At 37.0% G+C, this 23942-nt stretch overlaps 1 protein-coding gene across 2 annotated transcripts in view; it reads right to left on the bottom strand.

The window, feature by feature from the left end:
• The window catches only part of LOC100742755 (LON peptidase N-terminal domain and RING finger protein 1), a 64594-nt gene that overhangs the window by 4035 nt on the left and 36617 nt on the right, over positions 1-23942 (bottom strand). The window contains exons 1-8 of one of the 2 annotated variants that reach the window (XM_024368426.2): positions 23315-23535; positions 14868-14986; positions 12967-13089; positions 6953-7147; positions 4571-4670; positions 2993-3192; positions 762-1063; positions 276-483 (exon numbers count right to left, since the gene is read on the bottom strand). In XM_024368426.2, the coding sequence (XP_024224194.1) occupies positions 276-483; positions 762-1063; positions 2993-3192; positions 4571-4670; positions 6953-7147; positions 12967-13089; positions 14868-14986; positions 23315-23516 (1449 nt within the window). In that variant the 5' untranslated portion in view covers positions 23517-23535. Of the gene's footprint in view, positions 1-275; positions 484-761; positions 1064-2992; positions 3193-4570; positions 4671-6952; positions 7148-12966; positions 13090-14867; positions 14987-23314; positions 23536-23942 lie in introns of those variants that run through there. The other variant, XM_012387029.3, reaches the window with a different exon arrangement.

Raw genomic sequence — 23942 nt, 5'->3', positions numbered from 1 at the left:
ATTTTCTGATACCGGTGACGACAAAACTGACCGATAATAAATTGAAGAGACGCTCGATAAAATGGCAATTCGAATTAATTTTAGGTTAATTTTAGAATGAAAAATTTTATTGAAGGTTGTATAACGTTAGTACGTGTTATATATTATGTGCATTGTTATTGTATGTATGTTATATATTATATCATTATTATATTACTACGTGAGTTAATAGGTAAGTCTTCGAGCGGTAAGTTATTAACTACGATCGATTCGAACATGAATTATCGATGTTTCACCTTGTCGTGAAGCTCTAAGAGATTCAAAAGTTGATCCTCCTGAACCATCGCATCCCTCAGGAATTCTACTTGAGCCGTGTCATAACCGTCCCTTTCTCCTCCAGAGAGAACCCTGAATCTTCTGCCTCCGACTGTGCTGAGAATGCTGCAACCATCTTTCAGCAGAACTCTATCTCGAATTTCAAGCATAGTGCCGTATTCCGCGTATCTGTTGCAAACAAAATATCGCTACTAAAATTAAGTTTTCGAACACGATAGATCGAACGGACAATTTGTTTTTTTATTTTAACAAGCACCATTTATCGAACTCAAGAACTGTCTCATAGTGTGGCATTCTTAACGCTTGTTAAGAGAGTAAAAAGGATAAGAAAAGTCTGATCTTCGACTATCCTCTTACTTTGTAAGTAAACAAAATGATCGTTCCACGTTAGCACCTCTTCCGCTGAATATAAAAGAAACGAAAAGAAAAACTAAAAGGACAATTACCTCTTCGTCCCCGTCGCTTCTCTGTTGAGACACGCCGCGATACCAAACTGGCGAACGCCACTCTCGACGCATCTCCTCACCATCAGCCTGTATCTCGGCTCGTAGACGAACAGGGGACAGGCGACACAAGGAAACGCCGTGGTACAAACAAAAACCGCGATCTGCTCGCTGCCCAGGAGGCCAAGTCCCTGGACCAATTCTAATCGGTGGCTAGCTGCCCTGGAGGCGTATTCCGCCGGGGCTACGGTCTTCAAAGCCCTCTCGACGAAGTCCGTCACCGTCTTCTGGCTGCTGGCCAAGTACTGAAAAAGCAAAGGACACTCTGCTAAGTCAACCAGAAACCTCGTTGTCCTTCTCGAGAGATGCCTTCAACGTCTCGCTGCTGAGATTCGTGATTTTTTCATGAGAATTTCTCAGCACCTTCCTCCTTCGTGACAAGTTTCGTGGCCATCTTCCTGGAGAACTGGCATTAATAAAGAATAGGATGTTTCAGAGAGTTGCACTTAGAGCGTTTTGTTTGAAATTAATCGAATTCCGGTGTCGTTTTGATTAGACTGACTACGTTGATTCGATGCACTGCATCCTTCATCTTTATGAAATTTATATTGAAATTATATTTATTACATTGCATTGTGATAACGGTCGTGTATTAATACGCACGTTGTTGAATAAAGAACGTTTTGCTAGAGTAAAGTCGTCGATCGAACTTTATATCGATTGCCGATCTCGAGGGTGTTGTTAAATTTACCTACGTCACAACGTAATAGGAAGAAGCAAACAAGTACCGTATAATGAACGAAACGGTGTATAATTAGAATGACAGGAATCATACTATTCATCAGTGAATGCAATAGCGTTCGCTAAATTGTCAATCGATATAAACAGTCGTGCAGCATATTTGGATATAAAATCACATTTGAATTACAGAAACCCGACAACCAGTGATATCTTAAAACGTCGTAAGGGTATTTATAAAATATTCACTCGCCGTTTCTTAAATTCCAGAATTTTTCCATAAAGGATTAATAACTTCTCCATACATAGACTGTAACAAATATAGACTGTGTTCGATTCTATTAACTCTTCTGAATTACTTGTGTAAATATCACGTAAAAACTTGCGCAAAAAGTATTTATCATGAATCACACCGACCAATTAAATAAAACGAAGCAACACTGATAAACGTTTAGCGTCGCGTTAAGGAAGAAGGAAGGAGAATATGAAAGAAAGAAGCAGTAACAATGCGGGAATAACGGTCGCGGTGTGTTATGTAATAATGTAACGTAATACGAGGTAGGAGGGGATCCAGGAAAGATACGGGATTGCCAGCCGCAAAATTTATTTAACGTCATTAACGACGATGCTCACAGGGACAATTGGTAATGATGCCACGAACGCGGAAGCTCCTAACGGCGGCCCTGGTGACCACAAACAATAATCATTTCAATCTGCAGCATCGTTAACCGCTAGGAAGCATTATATCTCATTTATGGACAGGTGTTCCACGTCCTGACGTTCTTTTGTTCCACGGAACATAATTCGAAATCGACTTTTTGTCTTATGATTCTTTGTACTCGTTATATAGGATGTTTCAAATTTCGCCAGGTAAATTTGTTCAATATATTCTATAGATTTAAACGAGGATATTATACATATAAATACAAGGAAAAAACGACGACACATGCAAACCAGCAGGCTGCTGAAGCGAGCAAAGCTCTGATAGAAAGAAGATTAAAAAGAAAACACCCCATTGACCTCATTAAAGAAATAAAGTAGTCAAACTCGAAGATGGTATCCCGCCGAGGGTAGCCATCCACGTATTATTTAGAAATTAAGTTAGAACAATTTACCAAATGTCCAGCTGGACAAATTGTAAAGTACAAATTAAATAATAAAAAAAAATATTATACATATACAGGTGGGTGGTTGGTAACTGGTGGTACAAACGGAAAAGGGATGATTCTACGCGAAAAAAGAAATCGAAAATATAGAATAAAATTTTTTTTAATTTTTTTTTTAATTTTTTCATCGAGACAACGATCTACAGTGAGATCCGTTATAACGTACCGCACGCGTACCGAGCGGAAATTCAAAGTCGATTTTCTCGAAAACAAAGCCTCGAACGAAAAATTTTTACTCTATATTTTCGACTTCTTTTTTCGCGTAGAATCATCCCCTTTCCGCTTGTACCACCAGTTACTAACCACCCTGTATATTCATACTATACTTACATCGACGAGAGACGTAACGCACAAAGGGCAGGCCGAGGAATAATCCAAGCAACGATCCAAACACATCCAGCAATACGTGTGCCCGCATGGTGTTGTTACGGGTTTCCATAAGAGTCGACAGCACAGAATGCAATCCAACTCGCCTGCCGTGCCACCGGAAAGGGGCGGTAGGAGAATTTCAGCGGGTCTCGCTTCGAGCCCTGTGAAAAACAAACGCTTTAGTTAATTACCGTGTGTCTAAAATATTCTTATCGCGTAATTCTATGCTTTAAAAGAATTCTATAATATTATTGAACTCAGAATTATACACAAATGAAACGTTACACGTAATTTTAGAAGAAAAAAAAAGGAATTAGATTTCAACAGAATTGAACAGTATTGTATTATTGTACTATTTCATATTATTATTATTATTACATCGTACATCGCATAAGGTTTGTGAGGATTTACACGACATATTTGGATATTCGCGTAAGTTTGAATTTCTGCAATATTTATCGATATCTCGTAAGGATATGATAAAACTTTGGTGAGATAAAAATTTAATATTTCAAAATGGTAAATGTCTTTGGGTAATTGAATTCCTCGAATCAACTTATATCTTTTTAGTTTTTAATTTTACACGATAAGAATTGAATCTTTTAAAAGGGATTAATCGAAAATTTTCGAACGAAAGCTAAAAAGTAAAAGTTTTCGAGATAAATTAATTAGTTAACTAGACAAATAAATTATGCACTTTTGAATCTTTAGACGTGGATAAATGGTAACAAAATTTGAACGAAAAGGATGAAGAAAGCGGGAACTTTGCACAAGAAATTAACAAGATCGTAGAAATAAATGAAAGATTTCGTGTCGCGTTGCTCAAGCGTTGAATGAACTTTACTTTTAAATAGCTTGGGGATTCGTTTATCAATGGTACGCATTCAACCGCACATATCGTGGTAAATGTGCAACGTTAGTTATTAATACGAAATGTCAGATAGAACGTTATCGGGTAACCTTTTCAGGCTGCAATTCATCTTTTATAAAAACATAGCCATATTCGACGATTAAAAATCTGCTCAATTTGTAGAGCATTAAAATTATGTTTCAATACTGACGAAGATACTTGAATAAATAAAATACTGGCAGTATTCTAACATTTTAAATCTTACGTAAATTTAAATAATTAAAATATTTCCTTTCTTTTTTCTTCTAGTCGATACTTCTACGTATAAATACTACCGCTACAAATATTATTGTAAATGCTCGAATAATATAAACTACGAACATTCTCACTGAATTATTTGAAGTATCATTATAAAATTTAGATAACACAGGATTTTTAAATAAGAATCTAACTACGGATACTTATGAGAAATTTAAATGTATATAATTGTTTGCTTATTTAGATAAAACATAGATGTACAAAAAGTAGAAAATACTTCAAATACTCCAAGCTCTACATAAAGCAAAGTACTATGAAATATGAAACGAGTTTCTATTTAGAATTCGCGTAAACGTCCGCAGCCTATTAACGATTCTCATCATTCTTCTGTAATTTGCACTCGATTTAATGCTACAGCCTTTCCAACTTACTTTTCAGCTTTTCTATGTCTTGGTAAAGACGATCTAGGCCAGCCTGCAGCTTCATGTTGTTTTGTGGTGCTGTGGTTGACAGGAGCCTTCTGCTAACAGTCTGCAATGAATCAACAAGGATAATTGGATTAAGCGCGAACTTTAATCTACAATTATTAGGATTGACACGATTAGAGCTTCTTTTCTTTGAAATACAATTCATCTTTATTCGCAACGGGACGCCGTGAGCTTGCGTAACGTTTAATGGATCGTTACGCAACCCGACAATCTGTTCGGAACTTAATTCCTCGATATTTCGTTTCGCCTGTTTTTCTTCTCGCTGTTGCAATTACATTACCATTCGTGCTTAACTCGAAAACCGTGTTTTCCCCGTATTCACGCGTTCAGGATTTTTATCGAAAATTTCGTTATTTCGTAATCTTGAAACAAAGCGTAGGAACAGAGATACAAGAACGAACGTTGCTTTTCTGTTATAAATTTTAGTAATAGAAAGAATATATATATATAAAGAGTATAATTTATCTTATCGTAATTTATATAAATCACTATACAAAGTGAGAAAATTCGAGGATTCGTAATTAAACGTGGTGAACGATTATTATTATTGGTTAGCGAACACAGGCTTATCCCGGCCACAAGATTAATAGTAATTGAAACGTCGGATTTATATAAGTTCCAGCCGCCTAGCCGCTTATTAACGCCGCGATATCCGTATTTCTCGTTGATCTATAATAATTGCAAATTGATTGTTAATTACGTGCTTCCCAAGCGGCAAGAAGTGCACGTGTTGTTACAATACAATCGGACGCGAACAGATACAGCGACGTCCTCCCAGGAAACAGAACGATTAACCAAGATATCTGAGCGGTAATCGAGAATATGATTAAGATATCGATTGTTGTATTGCTGTAGTACGTGCCAGGAATTAAACGGACAAAAAAATGATTGCAACCTCCTGAAGTGGAACCGTGATTAAATTACTCTGTTTTCTCTATTACGATTTGATATTTGCTTCGGTGAACTATGTGCTTGAGTTGAACATTTGCTTTCGATCAGTTGCTCGTCAACAATTTGATACCACTTTAATTATAAAGGATTACATTCGGGAGATTGAAAATCTAAAATAATTAAATTTCTTACGACGGCTGGAAAATTCAGTTCGTTAAAATTGTATCGAGAAACAAGAAGAAATTACACGAACATAAATGACTTTTGTTTCAAAATCATGAGTGTATATATATATATATATGTATATTTTGCTCTTTATTCGTTTTCTTATCTCATCGACGTTTGTCACAAAGCAACGATCATAGAAGGAAAATCCGATTTCGTAAACATAGAACGCAAGAAGAAAAGCACGAAGTTATTTGATAATTCAATCGCAGCTTCGAAGTCAGCATAAAACTGTACCTGAACGATGATGTCACTTTTAAAATGGCCATTCAGTTATCAAGAAGTACATACAGCTGTAAGTACTGTGTATTAAAAGAATGCAACGTCTAAACCATGTTACGTAAATGAAGAATCGTTTAAACGAAGAATAAACACTGTATGAAACGGTTGAAGTTAATTCAATTTTACATCATTTATTTTCATCGATATAGTACGAAGTTAAAGTCACACAATTTTAATTCGGGGCACAACAGCGAAGCCTGTATCTTATTAAAAAGTATATTTTATATCTCCATCGTGTGTGTACTGTATCATAAATATTTTTACTACTTTGCTTAAAATCAAACGCAACAATTTTTAAATCGAGCGGAGAAAAATACCGTGAGTTACGAAGAAAATGATTAATAACGTTATAACAAAAAATTGAATTGAAAATTATGGCTGCTGCGATTCCCGGACATTTCTTTCTTTTTTTTTTATTAGGCAGTATTTCGCTAGCATTGCAGCTAGAATCTTATCAAATCTGATAATTCATGAGAATATACCGGTAGTGACACTGCCACGCACACATATGTATGTGTATACTCAACACTTGGACTTCAAATTCTAAGAATTCTTGTTAACGATAAATTCCTGAGAAAAAACTCGAGCATTAGAAAGCTTCAAACATTTCTCACAGAGACGTTCGCCATTGCGAATAATCTACAAAATCCATATTTTCCGGCGTATTGGAAATCAATCTCGCAAATAGTTCGCATATAATTTAACTTCGAATTTTATTCCACATAAAAATATTCTAATTTTGAACAATTTTTATATCGCGTAAAGAAAGCGAAACTCGTTATTGAAACAGCAAAGAAGGAAGAGGAAATACGCTTACGTTAAACTACTATTTCCCCTCGAATTGAAAGATATCGCGTAAAATTGGAAAAATTAAAATAAACCTTAAATTGTCTGCCCTTGTTTTCTAAAATCTCACGAGATTCCTACCTGAGTGAACTCCTCTTCGCCACCGCTGCTATTATCCTCACAGTCCGAGGCATTCAATACTGTTCGACGATTCCTCTTCGGGTTCATCAGCTGATGACGACTCCTCGTGCGCGATGCACCCTCGGTCAAATTGTAGGGGGTGCGAGATGGCAGGCCGTAACGACGATGTCCAGATGATAACACTTTGTACAGCACCTGAAGACGATACGAAACAATGCCTTTTGTAATTCTAATGCGATGGAACGATGAAAGCCGCTTCCTCCGCGAATTGTTATCGAGGATTGGCGCGTTGTGCGACGTGCCTTAGACGATAGAGACGTCTCTTTGTTGCAGGCCGATGTTCCATGCAAATGTAGCCCGTAAATCCTTGTAAACGAGATATACGTCTCCTTCGGCGTGAACAAGAAAAATTATGCGACATAATTACAATATTGTCTCCAATGCATGTTGATTGCGCGCAACGACTCACATAAGATAAGGGGATGTCGCTTTGTAAGTACAGTGCGATCCAAAAACATCGAGTCACGAGAGAAATAATACGACAAAGGATAAGAAAATGAATTTAACTATTGTCGTGGATAAATATGTGTGATGGTATTGTGCTATATTCGTAATATAAGAATTAATTTATCAGCAACTTGGTTTTCGTGACATTATCATAAATGAGTAAAAATGATGTGGATCGTTAGAGCGAATATCTGGTATATCTCGTTAGCATTTAATATTATACTTTGAATCGTGCGTAACAAAATGAAGGAAATGATTGTATCGTGGCTTTCAATTAACTGGAATATCGCACTGAATTTTCATCTCCTATTTATGGAAATTGATCGTTGCGAAATCGAATCTTTGCGCGAGATTAAGCGGTTCGTGAACGGTAGTCAACGAGAAACATAATAAATTTTATACTTTGTGTTTCGCCATACAAGTAGAACGTGAGATTTTCTTCGAGTAAACGGCGGTACACTTCGATTTCTGTGATGGATATTATGTAATATATCTCCTACGATTATCCGTAATAACTTCAGAAAAACAATGCACAACAATTGCGCAGCAGCGATTTATTAGATGCGATGGTTCCACGTATTTTACTTTTTCTTCCTCAACTTATACCGTTAAACACAATTTTCTCACACAAACCCAAGTTCAAGTACTTCAATAAATCGAACATTTGCTTTTTTCTGATATCAAAACATTCTCTACCTGAACCTTGGCTTCTTATCTGGACATGGTCTAAGAAAAATAAAGAAAAGAAAAAGAAGAACGTTCAAAATAGATTCTTTCCATTAAGGCGATACTCGTTTATCTCGTGGTATATCTTTTCATTCCGCTAAGGCTCTCACGTTTTCACAAAAACACGATTGCATAATGACGTGCAACACTGTTTTCAAGCATTTACAATCGTTAATTCCTCTGAACGCCTTCGACGAGCGAAGAAAACGCAAGACAAACCAAAAGTACACGATTCGATTCCGGATGATCGAACATCCGCGAGTTACAAAAGAAGAGTAAGATACAGAAAGAGGTTAGGAGCGAGTTTAGAAAATTTCACGTGCACCTTGTGCAACTTCCTCGTGGTTAAATCGTATCCGGGCACAATAGGAGAACATTTTCAACCAGAAGAAAGTGGCAAACGTGCGGATGTTGCTTGCCATACGGCTCGAACGCCGCGCGAAAAGAATGATTCCTCGATCTTACATAAGTACCGGTGCAGCTTGCGTCAATGATTGTACCAGCCTCTAGGTTACATAATGACCGTTCGAAATTCAATTTGTCGTGCCTCTTCGATTCGTTCGACTCGTTCGACGAATTCTAACCCCAGGTCGCCCCCGTGGCGCCATTAAATCGGACGCTCTGGCGATAGTTGGCTCGATTGCATAGTCCACGGTGGTTTACCGCGCGAGATTAATCTCATGCGGCTGGCATTGTAATTTAGAACTATCCGTATGGGATCTTACGAAATTGTTTGATTAAATATCATGATTGGAACATTTATTAATTAAACTTGTTCGTTATTGTGAAATTTCAGGGTTTTCGGCGCAACGAAAGTTTGGCCATCGTGCTAGCTAGGCTATTTTGTGTAATTTAGAAATGATTTTAGTGATACGTTTCATATTGATAGCTGATGTTTCGTTAACGCGTGTTATGCTTCAGTATAATCGATGGGAAAATTCTAATGTTATGTTTGCTCAATCGCTTAAAGTATTCTATATAATTACGAAATAGCGTTTTCCAGATGAATCACAGACTGATGGAAAAGAAGCAACGGTGGAATACCCGCGATAAATTTTGATTCTGCAGCTGCACCGGCTTATTCTCGCGTCGGAAAAAACAATAGTCGCGATCCAAAGAGCCAGACGTCTCGAGTTGCTGTGAGTGATTATCGCTGGCCTTGCCTCCAATGTGGACTAGCCTTGGGTCACTCACCTGGAGAGCCTTATTGGAATTATCGGGTTGTCACATGGTCAACTGATATGACGTTCAGGAGGTCAACAGGGAAATAAATTTGTTCTTTTTCTACTTAGTTGAAATTTGTTTTCATTGGACGCGTAGGACGCTCGTAAGTTTATTATATAACGAAGAATCGAATCGTATGCGTGGCTCGACCTAATGCCCCAAGGTATTCATGAATGTCAATTCACAGAATATTTATCGTCTAACTTAGGCTATTCATCTTCACGCCCACGAGACGTGTGGATGTTTCGTGGAAGAATGATATCGTCGAAATTTACGAGATAATTGTAGAAATCAATTTAGATCAAGGCGCAAACAATCAAACGACGAATTCATCTTTCGTTGTTTTTCTTTATAGCTTGAACGATAAAATTCGTATCTTTAGGTATTTCTTTGAAAAAAAGAAAATAATAACTCGAAGACAATCGCATTAAAATTGAATCTGTAAAATCGGATCGTTTAAATATCAAGATTGACGAAAAACAAATATTTTTTCCAACTCGCTGCATGCATCGATCTACAGATTATACGTAATTCCTATAAAATAATTTTACGTGAGAAAACTTCGATTCGACCTGAATAAGAAAATTCATTTTTGCGATCTTGCTGTTCGAGCATTTTGGCTTGTCCGAACTTTCCTACATAATTTCATTAGTGACTTGATTAATCAGATATTTCTCAGAAAATGGAGAAATGATTGTGTAAAGGCTGCCTAAGAGAGTGGTGTGTGCGTGATGAGGTCTTCGGTTAATGCCACGCGGTATAATTCTTACAGCCATCGCGATTCTTTCTCGCGAGAAATCAGATTTAATCGAACTTAATTAACCCGTTGATGCCAGCTTGGACTTGTAAGTTTTTCAGGCGAAGGTGACTTCGTCGACACTCCATTATACTGTGAATTATTATACATCTCGTAAGGTTTTTGCGCTTTTAACCGTACACTTTACACAGACAGAGAATCCATATTAATTTCATTCAGTAAATTTACATAACTTTATTTACAACATATGCGAAATTATTCATCTAATTAGGCCGACTACGTCGCAGAAACAGAACGAAGAACGACCGCCATTGTGACTAATTAAAAATCAATTCATTAGTTCCGTTTTACACTTTCGAAAGAAATATCATTTTATAAATCTGAGAATATTGAGATATTATAATACGTTAAAAGGTGTAAAACCAGTTTCTTTATTATATAATATATTTTATTTAATTTCCAGCCAGTAAATAATGTTCCTCGTATATCTTTGAACTAATCAAATATTCATATATTTGATTAAACGTACGATCCAATAGACATACGAAGTATCCTATTCTACATAAGTTTCTGTTGAAAATGACAACGTGAGTTCGTGCTCGCCATCCATATGCAGATGCGTTAGTTATAAGAAATAGTAACCAGAGGATGATCCTATTTACAATCGACAGATTTAATCGATAGGCTTAAGATTCTTTTTTGTTTTTGTCTCTAGTTTTTGTAAGCGCGTGTAATAAAGGTTTTTTTTTGGTTCAGAACGGTGTGATAGATTTATCCATTCAACAAAATAATAACTATTCTGATCTTACCTCTGAGTATAGAAATAACAACAGTTTCAATTGCAGATCTTTTTCTTCTTTTTTTTTTTAAGTTTACAGACTATAGCAAGGATCTTTTCACATTGATCCGCTTTAAATCTTCTTTATCGCCAGAGCGAGACATTCAATACGTAGAAACTGTTGTTATGCTATAAAGTTACTATAAACATTTACTAGAAAAATTACAGTATTGTGAATTTTATTCTCATAAATCTACGAGACATAAACTTCATATCTATAATAATCACGTTAATACTAGACGACGTACATTTCTCTTCCAATTATCATATTCTTTGTATTTTCCACGTATTCTCGTGACGCGCGATAGTTTACTAACGACACAAAGGAGAGGGAAGAAAAAACGATACGAGAAGCGAGGAATCGGCACGAAAGTCAGAATCGAGAGGAACACGCGTCACGCAACAAACAGTACGCTCTCCTCGAACAGCGTGTCTATTCGCGAGTAGTTATCATTGCCCCGGTACGGGTCACTCACCTGACGACTATCATACCGAGTCATTAAGCTACACCGCTAGCAGCCGTACCGGAAATGCCGTCGCGCACAGACGTCCATTTCTTTTGTACACGTTCGTGACTTCGTCGCGGTATCTTGATCTCTCTTTTGCTCGTTTGTACTGTTCATCCGCGAGTATTTATCCACCGGTCGTGCATTGTTCGCGACCATATTAAAATAAGAATAAACGCTAACGGATCCCTCGCCAAAAGATTTCGTTCCGTGTAGAGAATTACACGCGCATCGAGTCGTTGATTCTTTCAGGTCTAACTTCTAAAGCAGTGTTACGCTTTATTTATGCTACTCTTTTCGCGTAGACAACGCAATCTATGTAACATCGTGTCGTAATTTCATATACGAGCGTGCTTGATTGAAGTAATCACTAAATATTGCATTGGAACAGTAATTAAGGTAATGTAATCTGAAAACAATTTAGTGCAGTATTAATCTAAATAATTGAATTCAAATAAATCTATGTAAATAAATAATATGGTATTTTATCTAAATAAATGATGGTATTCTTGGATTCTCGTTCAGTGGACATTATTTTTTCTTTCCTGATGTTGAGATGGACATTGTAAATGACTAGTTGAAAGTATTGCATCGTAAAGATAAGACGAATGTAAAAATTCTAGCGATATTTTTAATATTTATATACATTAATTTAATATTATTTACCCATCGATTAATTTCTATGAACGTTACTTTGTGATGTTTTTATATGGAACTACTTTTAGTATGTAGAAAGTTAATTGTATTCGTACGTACGACGGTTGAATTGTTTACAAAAATTTGTCAAAAGTAACTTATCAGTAGAAGTATATAAATATCGTTAACAAATTACAGCAAGAAAATTGTTGCAAGTAACCTTTCTTTATCAATGTCGAAATAAAATTCACTTGTCCTCTGTTGTTACAGCTCATAGTACATGTTATTCTAAGGTTATAAGAAAACGCGTAGAATTAACCGCAGAACATAACGTGATGTTTATCGAAGTTTATCAAGAAAAGCGTGGAAAACGCGTAATAAATTAACTCGATAACAATCAACAGAACGATCGAGATAACAGTGAACGTAGTAAATGAGTTTCTTTTTGTCCTTTTTTTGTAAATATGTAATAAACAACTTTGTAATTTCATCTTCTATAGCCACTAAAGAAATCACAATTATCACAGAAAAAAATCTAATTTATCTGATAGACTTTGTTGCATCGTTCAAGGATGACTGATTTTATTTGTCAGTCTCCTTCTTCAAATTATCATAAACTCTTCGGCGACGATTGATTGCTAAGATCTCGATATTGAAATAAAAATGATAAGAATGTTATTGCAGCAATTGTACGCTGTTTTTCTCTAACAGAAATTACGTTAAAGGGTCGCGCAGGTTTTCGCAGTGGAACAAGGCGCGAAAGGTGAACGTTATCCGCAGGACGACGTAACATTTAGACTTAATATAAAAATCGACATACCTTGATCAATTCGTGACGCACAGCTTGAGGATTCTTGTCGATAGCTACGCTAATACAAAGGGCAAACAGCGCCTCCTCGTGTCTGCCAAGAGCCGACAAAGCCACCCCTCGTCTGTAATGACCCTGTTGACAAATGACAAAGCAGTAATTAAAATCCGCTCCGTTTTAACTGGTAATTGATATCTCATAAAGTGAAAATCTTATGAAATTTTTATAAAATATTCAGAATATTACTTGTTATATTAACCTGTTCTACTCACAGAATATTAACCTGTTCAACTCACACGACGAATATCAATAGAAGAATAGGACAATATTATAATAAAAGCTTGTCAAATGCATAATACTTCCTGAGCAAAGTATCTCGAATAAACAGTTATTTTTAACTTCCACTTTTCACCTTAACGGGACTGACATACACGCGTAATTTGTGTAGAACGGTACCAACATACAAAACCAACTACAAAGATGTATGAGATGCATAGGCGTAGAAACAGGAAGAACTTTATCGATGAATCAACGTTGTTTTATCGAGGAATTAATGTTGCAAGAATGCACGGCGTGATGTTCATTCATTTTAATTGGTTCGTTCATGCAAATATAAAATCAGTCAGATCTTTTTTTCTCTGAGCTTAAATTATTCAGATGTGTAGAGAGAGAGAGAGAGAGAGAGAGAGAGAGAGAGAGAGAGAACTACGCATGTAAATTGCTTTACATAAAGGAATACAAATGATTACTTTTATTTCATTATATCGGCGGATGATGCATATGGTTTTTTCCTTGTGCTGCACGATATTTCCATTGTTAGCAACAATGTTATCTCGTGATAATACAAACCGTTATCAATTTACGTCATTACTATAAATGATACAGCTACCGCGGCGTTATCGATCGGAAAAAAATTCGTTCGTCATATCGTATTTTGAGTAACATATTAGCGGATTTAATGGACAGACACAACATTAAAATTGATCGAAGTATTTTTATTTCATGATTATAGGAATAACAGAAAACGGAGGTAAGTTTATATATTAATATCATCTTACGAATAAGAAACATCGAAATATTATTATTTAATAAACTATCTAAACTTTCTAAAAATAATTTTTTATCCTTAACATTACCAGAAGTTAAACTAATGACAATTTTTAATATTTACCATCTGATTCGTATCGTAAAATTAATTCAGTGAAATATACGTAAAATTAATGAAACTGAAAGAAAATTCTTCCTACTTGTCACGTTTCTCAATAGGGTGGTTACTTTGAATCAGACTATCAGACATCTAATCTAACCCTCGGATCTCGGTTGAAAATAATGTGTCACGCGTGGCTTGGTGAGTTTAGGCCAGGATTGGGTTAAGGGTAAAAGGACAATACGTAGCCAGACATCTGATCGAACTGCGTGCCAAGTAGGAGAAACACACTGCCTCTTCTGTTACAGTCACGCGAGAAATTTCAATCAAATATACTTGTACGCAATCGTTATTTTCAATCTTACATGTCACATCTTTTTTAGCTTTCATAGAAATGTTTGAATATTAAAACAGATCGCATGACAAAAGATAAATATGGCGAAAATATCTTCCGACTTATATCAAATAAAATGTACTGCAATTAAATAAACAGCTTTATTCATAATTCAAGAACCATGCGTCATAATTTATTAATATATTATACGTGACACATTATTTTCATTGACTCGAACGTTATCACGCGTTTCTAAAAAGGCGCACGCCAAGAAATCCATCCAATTCTATGACAAGTAAAAACTAAGTTGACATAAAACATCAAATAAATTATTTTCTCGTATACACGCGATACAAATTATTTGCACGTTCACTGCTCCTTTGCACGCTATTCTAACGCGATAATGTACCATGACAAAAAGGTGTTTCTCACCTTGCCCCAGTCCGGTCGTAGCCTAACAGCATGATCAGCATCCGTAAGGGAGGCTTGAGGCCTATTCAGCAGGAGCAAAACGTGAGCCCTGTTGCTAAGATGGAGTGGGCTGTTTGGCGCTGAAACAGGAGGAAACAGGAACGTAAAACATCGCTAGGATATTGACTCCGATGAGTACAGACGGGAATTCTCTTGGCAACAAGATGGTCCCTTCTGTTTCACCGCAATACCTTTTCTCGCAGATTAAATTTCGGCGAAAGATTTCACCTAACAATGGAGGAAATTCTTGGACGAAACCGATGTTTCTAAAGCCTCTAAAAATTCTGTGGGGAAGTTCAATTTGATTAAACAATTTCCTTGTCACGACAAATATCTTCTTCACTTTTGCATAAGCGTAAAACGATCTCCCGCTGAATACAAATTCGTGCAACTCAATGACGCTCTCCAAATCTCGACATCGTCCTTATTCTTAAATCGCTATTCGATAAGCGTTCGCGTCATTGAGATTTCACGACGAATGTTGATTGCCCGAGAAGCCATTTCAATCGTTTGAATAATGTATAAAGCGGATCGTAAATTAAGAAATTAACCAGCCGTCGCAGAATCGTTAATTATTTTGTACTTTTTCGTAAAGAAAGTAATAGCGTGCTGTAGATTTCTTCGTTGCCATAAAACTACAAATCGCGAATGGAATAGAGTAATGATAATAATCGCCTAAAAAGGCAATTCGTTTATTTATAGGCTATGCCAACGAGGAACATTATGCGATGCAAGCGTCGACGTTTCTCTCCCAATTTATTCGCAGAACATAAAATTGTTTCACAAGTTCTCAGAATGTACCGTATATTTGTAATTTTATCATTCTGATCTGGTTTCTCATTATACGAATATATATTCCGTTTTGAGAGAATATTTAAACAAAAAGTAGAATTTATATCTTTACGACTATCGTGAGTCACATTAAGGTAGAAGCAATCCTATCTGAACATCGACCAAAAGAAATCTTCTCCACGCAAGAAATATATCATCGTTTCTTCGTCGTTTCTTAAAGTAACATTTAAATTTGCGTCATTCGAAGATTATTGCTGGACGTTGATGAAAATAAAAAATAAAAAAATAATACAATCTTCTTCGCGTACGTACGATTAATACGAAATTATGGAATTGAGCAGAGGTATTAGACCGACTCGGAATTAAAGTAAACGATTTCGATCGCATTACTCCTCCCATAAGCGCCGATCGAACGAATCAGCCTAATGCAACGTTTCATCCTATAATTTGCTCAAGGTAAAGTTTACTATGAACCAGACGCTCGTGTAAGCCGAATGCGCGTAGTCACGCTGGAACATCGTCATGTAACTTTCTCGAAATAGGTTTGTACGCGGTCACGATTTCGATGGCATCCGTTCCTCTTCGAGACTGTGAGCATATGAACGAAATATTCACCACTATTCCATAATTACAACGGTTCGCTGTGTGATTGAAAATTCATTTACTACGCGTAAAATATCATTTAAACGCGAGCTACTAGCTACTCCTCTGTCCGTCGTTATAAAATCAAGTCGAATGAAGAACGGTAAATACGGTAAATTAAAATTGAACTTATATGACGCGGTAATATCACTATTTAACTTTGGTTGATAAAAGTATCAACAAATATCTCGCTGTAATCCAACCATTCTGAACTCTCTACTTTCTGATCAATATTCTCAACAATCTTATCTTATAACAGTAGATATATCTCTTTCAATAATAAAAAAAATCTCTTTGCCAACATTGAAGATCATATCAATGCTAAGGTTCCAAGTATTACAATAGCACAAATAATCACACTTGGCGATCAACTTAAAACCAAACCAAATTGCTCATCGTCAAAATTAAATATCACGTTAATTTCGATCTTCCAAATGATACCATAAATCATCATAAAACTCGCTATTGCGGCCATACTAAAACGTGCTACAAAAATTCATCGTCGCGACCCTATTCTGTCTTCATAATCGTAGTAAGTGACAAAACAATCCGGTGAATAGAGTATTCGTATATCGCAAGACTAAATGTCGCACGCGCGACAATCCGCAAAACGCGTTTAAAGAAGATTTACGATGTCGACAGACCTGCGGTCAGCGTTGATAAATGAAGGTCGATGAATCGGTTCGACTTGGCATTGGTGGTGATGGCGCGTGCCGGAAATTCGTCCTCGACCAGGCAAGGGCCTCTACCCGCGGAGGCAATGACATTGCTCACAATGCCAGGATGCAGTCCCGCCTGTATCGTGCAAATCGCATGCTCGTCACTCGCAACCAACGCTTTTCTTGACGGTGCCGTGGCAGCTTGTTGCTCGTTTTCGTTCAACTGACACCGATTATGACAGTGAGGGTTTAGCGTGAAGAATGGCGATTTTACGGTCGAACGATGAAGTAAACTGGCCACCTTGCAATTCTCTTTTTCACGCTGGGTATAAACTTTGCGAGTTTACGAGTTTGCTTCTCGTTTAAAACGTCGTGTTTTAGTAATAAAGCTTAAACCAGAGATTGTTGACTTTTTCGAATTTTTCGCTAAATTAACGTCCTACTTAGATTTCTGCTTGACAAGAATGAATTTACGTAGAACGAAGTTAACGCAATATATTGGCATCGTTGCATTTAAGGAAAATAAGCTTCTAGAAGAAAATATATTTATATATGACTAAAAAGCACGAAAGTTTACAGAAAGATAAATTTAATTAAATCTAAAAACACTTGTTATTATTTATTCACCTCTTAAAGCAAATGTAATAAACGCTGGAAGACTACGTATTCAAGTGATAAATAAATTAAGTATCAAAAGTAACAGAAACGCGTTTCTCAGCTGTGTTGGAAATTTTCATTTTTAGCTCGCATATCATATCAGCAACATAAGACTGCAATCCGTCGTTCAATTTTCCAAAAATAATATTTTCAGTTATATTTAAGTAATATGCGAATAATATGTAGCGGACAAATTTAAAGACAAATGTGCGAAGTAAAATAACATTTTAATCTTTAATAACGTGATTTATAGAGGGATTAACCTCTCTAAGTGGCGAAATGCATAAAAGAACGCTTATACATTGAACAGCGCGTTCCAAATGCGGTTTCGTAGGCAAGAGGAACGTTTACATCCTTAACGAGTGAACGCGGCTCATAAATTCTCCGTTAAAAATTCCATATTCTTCTGAAAAGGAAGAGCCAACATCGAAACGACGTTTACAGCTTTAAAAAGGAAAAATGTTCAACTTCCTGTAGTCTACGGAAAACGATTGAAAAAGAAAGAAAAATACATAAAAGTAGAAAGACATAAAACCATCTTCTTCCATGAGATCATCGTCGAAATTTATTTTCAATCGCTTCTGGAGGTATTCGAGACATACAACAAGAGCATTACGTTCGAAGTGAAAATTTTGACAAAATATTATCACCTTTAATTTTTCTTTTTTTTTTTCGATACGATATATCTAATAATCAAATCCCTAAAAATTCAAATGAACATAGAATATTATTTTATTCTTATAAACTCGTGGCGAGAGTGCAACACGATACGGAAAGAAGTCAAAGTCATTAAAAAACAGGGCCAACCAGTTTCGATCTGAACCGCTCTGCTGCGAAGAAAGACAAAGGGCCTTCTGAGCGCGTCGCACGAGAACAGGATGTCGGGTTCAATCGATAGAAGTTCATTCCGAGAACAAGTTACGAGCTGCAATACTCCACAACACTTCCACACAGACGCAAGTAATAATCTGCCCACGCGAGTACCTCCCGAGGAGAGGCAAAAAAGAAAAAAAAAAAGAAGAAACAGAAAACCAGGTCTGTCTAACCGTTCAACCAAATGCACGGAACATCAGCACGTTTTTTTCCAGACAAATAAGCCCTTATGAATCTTATACGTATCGTTCAAGTGTTCCTCGACTGTGAAACACATGTAAAAGAGATTAAAGGCTGATACAAGCAACAACCTTTACCCTGAACATCTAACGAATAGACACGTGATCGGCCAATGAACGAGATCCAGATGTTCGTTAAATTGGCCCGATGAGTCAGCAAAGGAGCACGTAAAAGTGTCACTGGAATTTTGGACCGTTCTTTGAAGCATTTTTTGTGTGCATGCAAAAATAGAAATTCTGAAATGCCTTCTGATTTACGGATACGAGGAAAATAAATCTTAGTATGGTATTTAGGATGATCTAAAATCGTATCCGCACGTAGCAACGTTAAAGATATATTTATTTTCTTTGCGCGCTGTTCTTAACAGAAGAAGGCTTATGACTTGATTGAAATTGGTCATAAAAATGATCAACTGCTCACAACTAATAAGATTATTCGTTAATTCGACCGATCGTATTACACGGTATTATATCTCTATTTCCTGGCTACAGAATCGAGATGCAGACCGAGTAATCGATTACACACTTATTCCACTTAATCAACTTGATTACAGCTTAAAGAGGTTGCGTTAACGAGTTTAACAACTGCATGTCTGCCGATTTATTTCTTCTCGGAATAACATATGTCTGGAAGTGCTCGGAAAAAAGAGACAATCTCTATCTTCGTTTAAAGCTACGTCTATGTAACGGTTGAATTGACGTAACTTCATTAGAAAGGAAAGATACAATTTAGAACATAGAAGTAATTCGATCAAAATGTATCCGCCTGCTTTCATCGCTACTGAAATATCCACAGCAAATCGATATTAGCCGATATCGGTATCAATGATTTAGGGCTTCACGGTCCTCGAAGCCTTTCACTGTCACTTTTACAAATTTGCTAAATTTAACCCTATTGAAACTTTAACTGATGATTAACTCATAATAACTAACTCGTAGCTAACGACATATCGCACCCATAAATGTACTCAATGGATCACGTACATAGTCGGAAAATATTTGTGAAAAAGAAATTCACTGATAAAAGAAACAAGACATTCGTTGGTCGTGGTTGAGTCACACAAGAAGCATCGTTCACAATATTTAAATCGAATGAAGAGCGTGAAAGAAACCTACTGTTGCAAGAAATAAGAAGCAAGAAAACAGAGGAGGCAGTGTCGATAATTAATTAGACGACCACGATATCGATGAAAGTCGAGCTATCGCAGACGAGTGCGTTCATCGAATAATGGACGCTTCAATAAAAACGCTTTGGTTTATATTAGGAGTGGAATATACATCGCCACGATCAACATCGCCAATAAAACCGTGAAAAAAGTTAAATAAAGGAAATGCAATTGCTTGGAAATGCCGTTAACCGACAACGGTATTATAGCGACGACACAATCTGTAAAAAAAGATAGGAAAATAAAAAATAGTAAGCGGTAGCGGAATAACAAGATATACTTGAACATCGTTAATTAGCATAATGTAAATTTTTATGCATATTTATATTCAGATGAAAACTTGTAGTAGAATCACAATAGAGATTTATTTCATTTATTGAAGATTATAAATACTTTACCTTGGATATTTTATATATCATCAAATATCGTTCACGTTTCACATCTTTGTCGCATTTTTCATCTTTGGATTTCCCGTAATCACAAAAACATAAACAACAATGTCGACTTCGCACAATGAGGTAACAACTGTTAAACATTTTAAAAATACAGAAATTAGCAAGGACCAACGCAAAGGGAAACGATCCAAATAAGAGAAGCATAATCGAGTAATAAACTCCTCGAAGCCAAGATATCGGAGCCAAGAGAACAGTCTAAACTACAACAATGCAGTAGAACATGCATCAGGAAATTCTAGAACAGCAAGATCCCGAACTACGTGACCTCAAACTTATAGAATACTCTAACCCATTTCTGAACCATCAAACTTCAAAGTCCATACTCCTAAAGTTACGAGATTTACTTTTATAACAGGAACATAGAATTCCAGGTCCACGACCTAGGGATTGTGGCGCGTGTCCCGATAAACCACTGATCCGTGGGACCTAATAATCCATGATCCAAGCGTCATGAGACCTGTCCTGATCTACAATTGAAGCGTGTGACCTCGTAATCCATGCCGTTGGAATCTGCGGCCAATTTCTACAACGTAGAATCTCACGATTCATGACCACATAGTTATGAGGTCCATCTGAAGCCATTCGTGAGCCAAAGGATCCTGTATCTATTCCATCTATTCTTTCTATCCCTGTTCTATGATCGTAATCTCCGAACCTCGACACCAAATTTTGAACCTCGGACATTAAATATAAAGTCCAAGAGTCTGGATTTGTTTTCGATGTCCAGAATCTTGGAAATCTGGAATCTGAGATTCTAAATCCAAATTTAAATTCGACTAGGGACCAATAGCATCTTAGATTCAGAAACCATAGATTCGGATTCATAGATTCAAGATCCATTTTCTGGGATCAAAGTTCAAAATAACGCACATGATCCGACAATAATTTGAGATAACATTACCAGGATGAAAATTTCAAGCGATTTATATCTCGGAACAAGTCTTATAATAGCGGTGTTGCGAATTTTAGAATTTCATAGCTCAAAGATGTTCCGATATTGGCTGTAAACCTTCATTGTAATACATGGCGATTCTTGTCACGTTGGATACGTCTGTAGCTACTGACTTGACTGCATAACAGGTCAAATCGAAACACACGAACCGTAGTTTCCTGGATAGGAGTTTCAGTGCAATAAAACTTATTGCATTCTGATTATCATAGAATTCGTCGTAACTCCAATTGTATCTCACTTCGTTGATTATAAACTTCGCCATCGAGTTAAGTAACTCTATGGAAACTTCAAGTTTAATGCAAGTCTATGTGAACTTTGTTTCCAAGTTAATCAACTAGTCAACCAAGTACTGCGTCGTTTCTCCAATCGATAAAATACACTAAATTAATCGAAACACGTAAAGCGCTGCTCTACTATCTGCAAATGCAAACATAGTTGTCCCCATTTTGCACGCAAACGTGTGATTTCAGAAATATCGCATCAAGACGAAACTTTTAAAATCGATCGACGAACGTTAGTATCATTTATACTGAATAATCACCTATTCTACAGTCATTAGAAAAGTGTCATTAGCGTAGTTCTTACATATATTATTTTATCATCGAAGAGAGTAAAATTATTTTCAAAGAAAAGTAAGGCTGGTAAGACCTCGGTTAACGCTCTTGTAATTATACTTGACGATATCACAAAATACACTTAATTGTGCCGAGACTGGCGAGGTCAAACGTAGAATGTGTCTCCATTTATCGTGAAGTACGAAGTTCGCTCGATTCAAGATTCTTTGAATCAACCTGTAACGATATTTATTTCTTCCTCCTCAAATAGAATCCTACATCATAGCTTTAATGCCGGATCTATGAAGAATATCTCCTAATGAGCGATGCTTCGTGCAAATTCTTCAATTTTAAACAAATCCCCTGAAATCGTAATTTCTCAAATAAAAGATACAAAAATTCTCACCACGTTACAATCTAAATTTTCTCATTTCTAATCTCCGAATTTTGACACATCCATGAGAAATTCGAAAGTACGAGGAGATATAAAATGGTCATAATATACAGAAATACGCAAATTATACAAAGTAGAGTACCCGTTTTAATTAGATTCTACTCTTTCGTGTTCGTAAAAATATGAATTTGCATAAATATCCGTAGCGCGGTCGTTACCATGCAGGAAAATGCAGCTATGAAATATATCGAAGAAAGGGACCACCTTTCAATGGTCGAAAGAATGAGACAAAACGGACAGTCAGAAAGACGTGAGAAAGAGATAAAGGTCGAGTTCGAGAAGCGAGTTAACAAGCCGCCGTACCTCGAGCAACAGCAGCAGCAACGACAAGCACGGCGATGAAGTACGCGGCCGGGTGACCGACCTTTACGTAACGCTTGGCTGTTTGCGCCGGAACGGCTGACGTCCATTCGATCCAACGGCGATGCGTCGCCCGATGCAGCTGCACCAGCGTGTCGAGAGAAGACCAAAAGACCCTGTTTCCCGCGATTCACCCCGTTCTCCGCGGCTTTGACCATCGTCTGATCAAACTAGTGGACGACTACCTGCGATCGCGCTCTACTATCGCGAAGGATGCGTTTAACCGTGTCAAATTGTTCTTTTTTTTTTTTAAATTGTATATCTTTTTATTGTTAACAAATTTCTCGAGCTTGGGAAACGTACTAAAAAAAATTATTATCGATATGCAGTAGATCCGGCATAAATTATGCATGGAACCTGTATACGTAGAACCAGAATAAACGATGAACGATCAACGCCGTGTGCTGCGTACAACAACATGCGCAAACGTTTCCTAAAAATATATTCGCCGACTATTACGAGACACGTACATACAATTGATTTAAGGCTTTCGTACGATACCATAATTCAACTTCGACATAACGCGAAAGCAGTAGCAGCAGGTTGGCCGTGCGTAAGACAGTAAGGCGCAGCGTGCATCGTATCAGCGGCACATATGTACTTACTATTCCCTCCTTCCATTCTGGCAACGATCAATAATGCTCCACGTGTCGACCGTTGGAACGTGCGTTGGGACGACGACAGTGTCCCTTGACACGCCACTTGCCAAAGTATTCTCGCGTAATTCTTTTCGCACGCGTCAGTTTGCATCATCCGCGGAAATCGCGCGACGCGCGTACAATGCGTATTCGACGCGCCGTTTTGCATAAGACATCTCCGCGATCTCTGTGAATCGTGTCACCCAGCCAATTTACCCAACGCCACTGGCACCTCCTGTTACGTAGAGGTAGGAATCGCCACGTTTCCCGGATGCTTTCGCGGGCCAAAATAATCGCAAGAAATCGAAAGCCTTACGAAATCGTTGCATACTGGCGGAAACGCGACAAGATTTTGCGATGAATGTGGAGAAGCGTGGTTTCTTCTTTCTTTTGTACAGTTTCGACATATCCGGTGTTGAATTTTAGTTCTACGTCGCTATAAGTAGATCGTGCACTTTCCTGCAAATTTATATTTTTATGCAAGCAACTAACGAAGCAAGAAACTAAATAAAACGAATAGAATTTACATAGAGATCTGCACTATCGTGTAAATATCAAAGTACTTTATTTTGGGTGTTCTTTACATTTTTACGAG

This window comes from Bombus impatiens, unplaced genomic scaffold (assembly GCF_000188095.3).
Source record: "Bombus impatiens unplaced genomic scaffold, BIMP_2.2 scf_0442, whole genome shotgun sequence".
Classification (NCBI taxonomy): Eukaryota; Metazoa; Arthropoda; class Insecta; order Hymenoptera; family Apidae; genus Bombus; species Bombus impatiens.
This window is presented reverse-complemented; position numbering and strand designations above follow the sequence as displayed.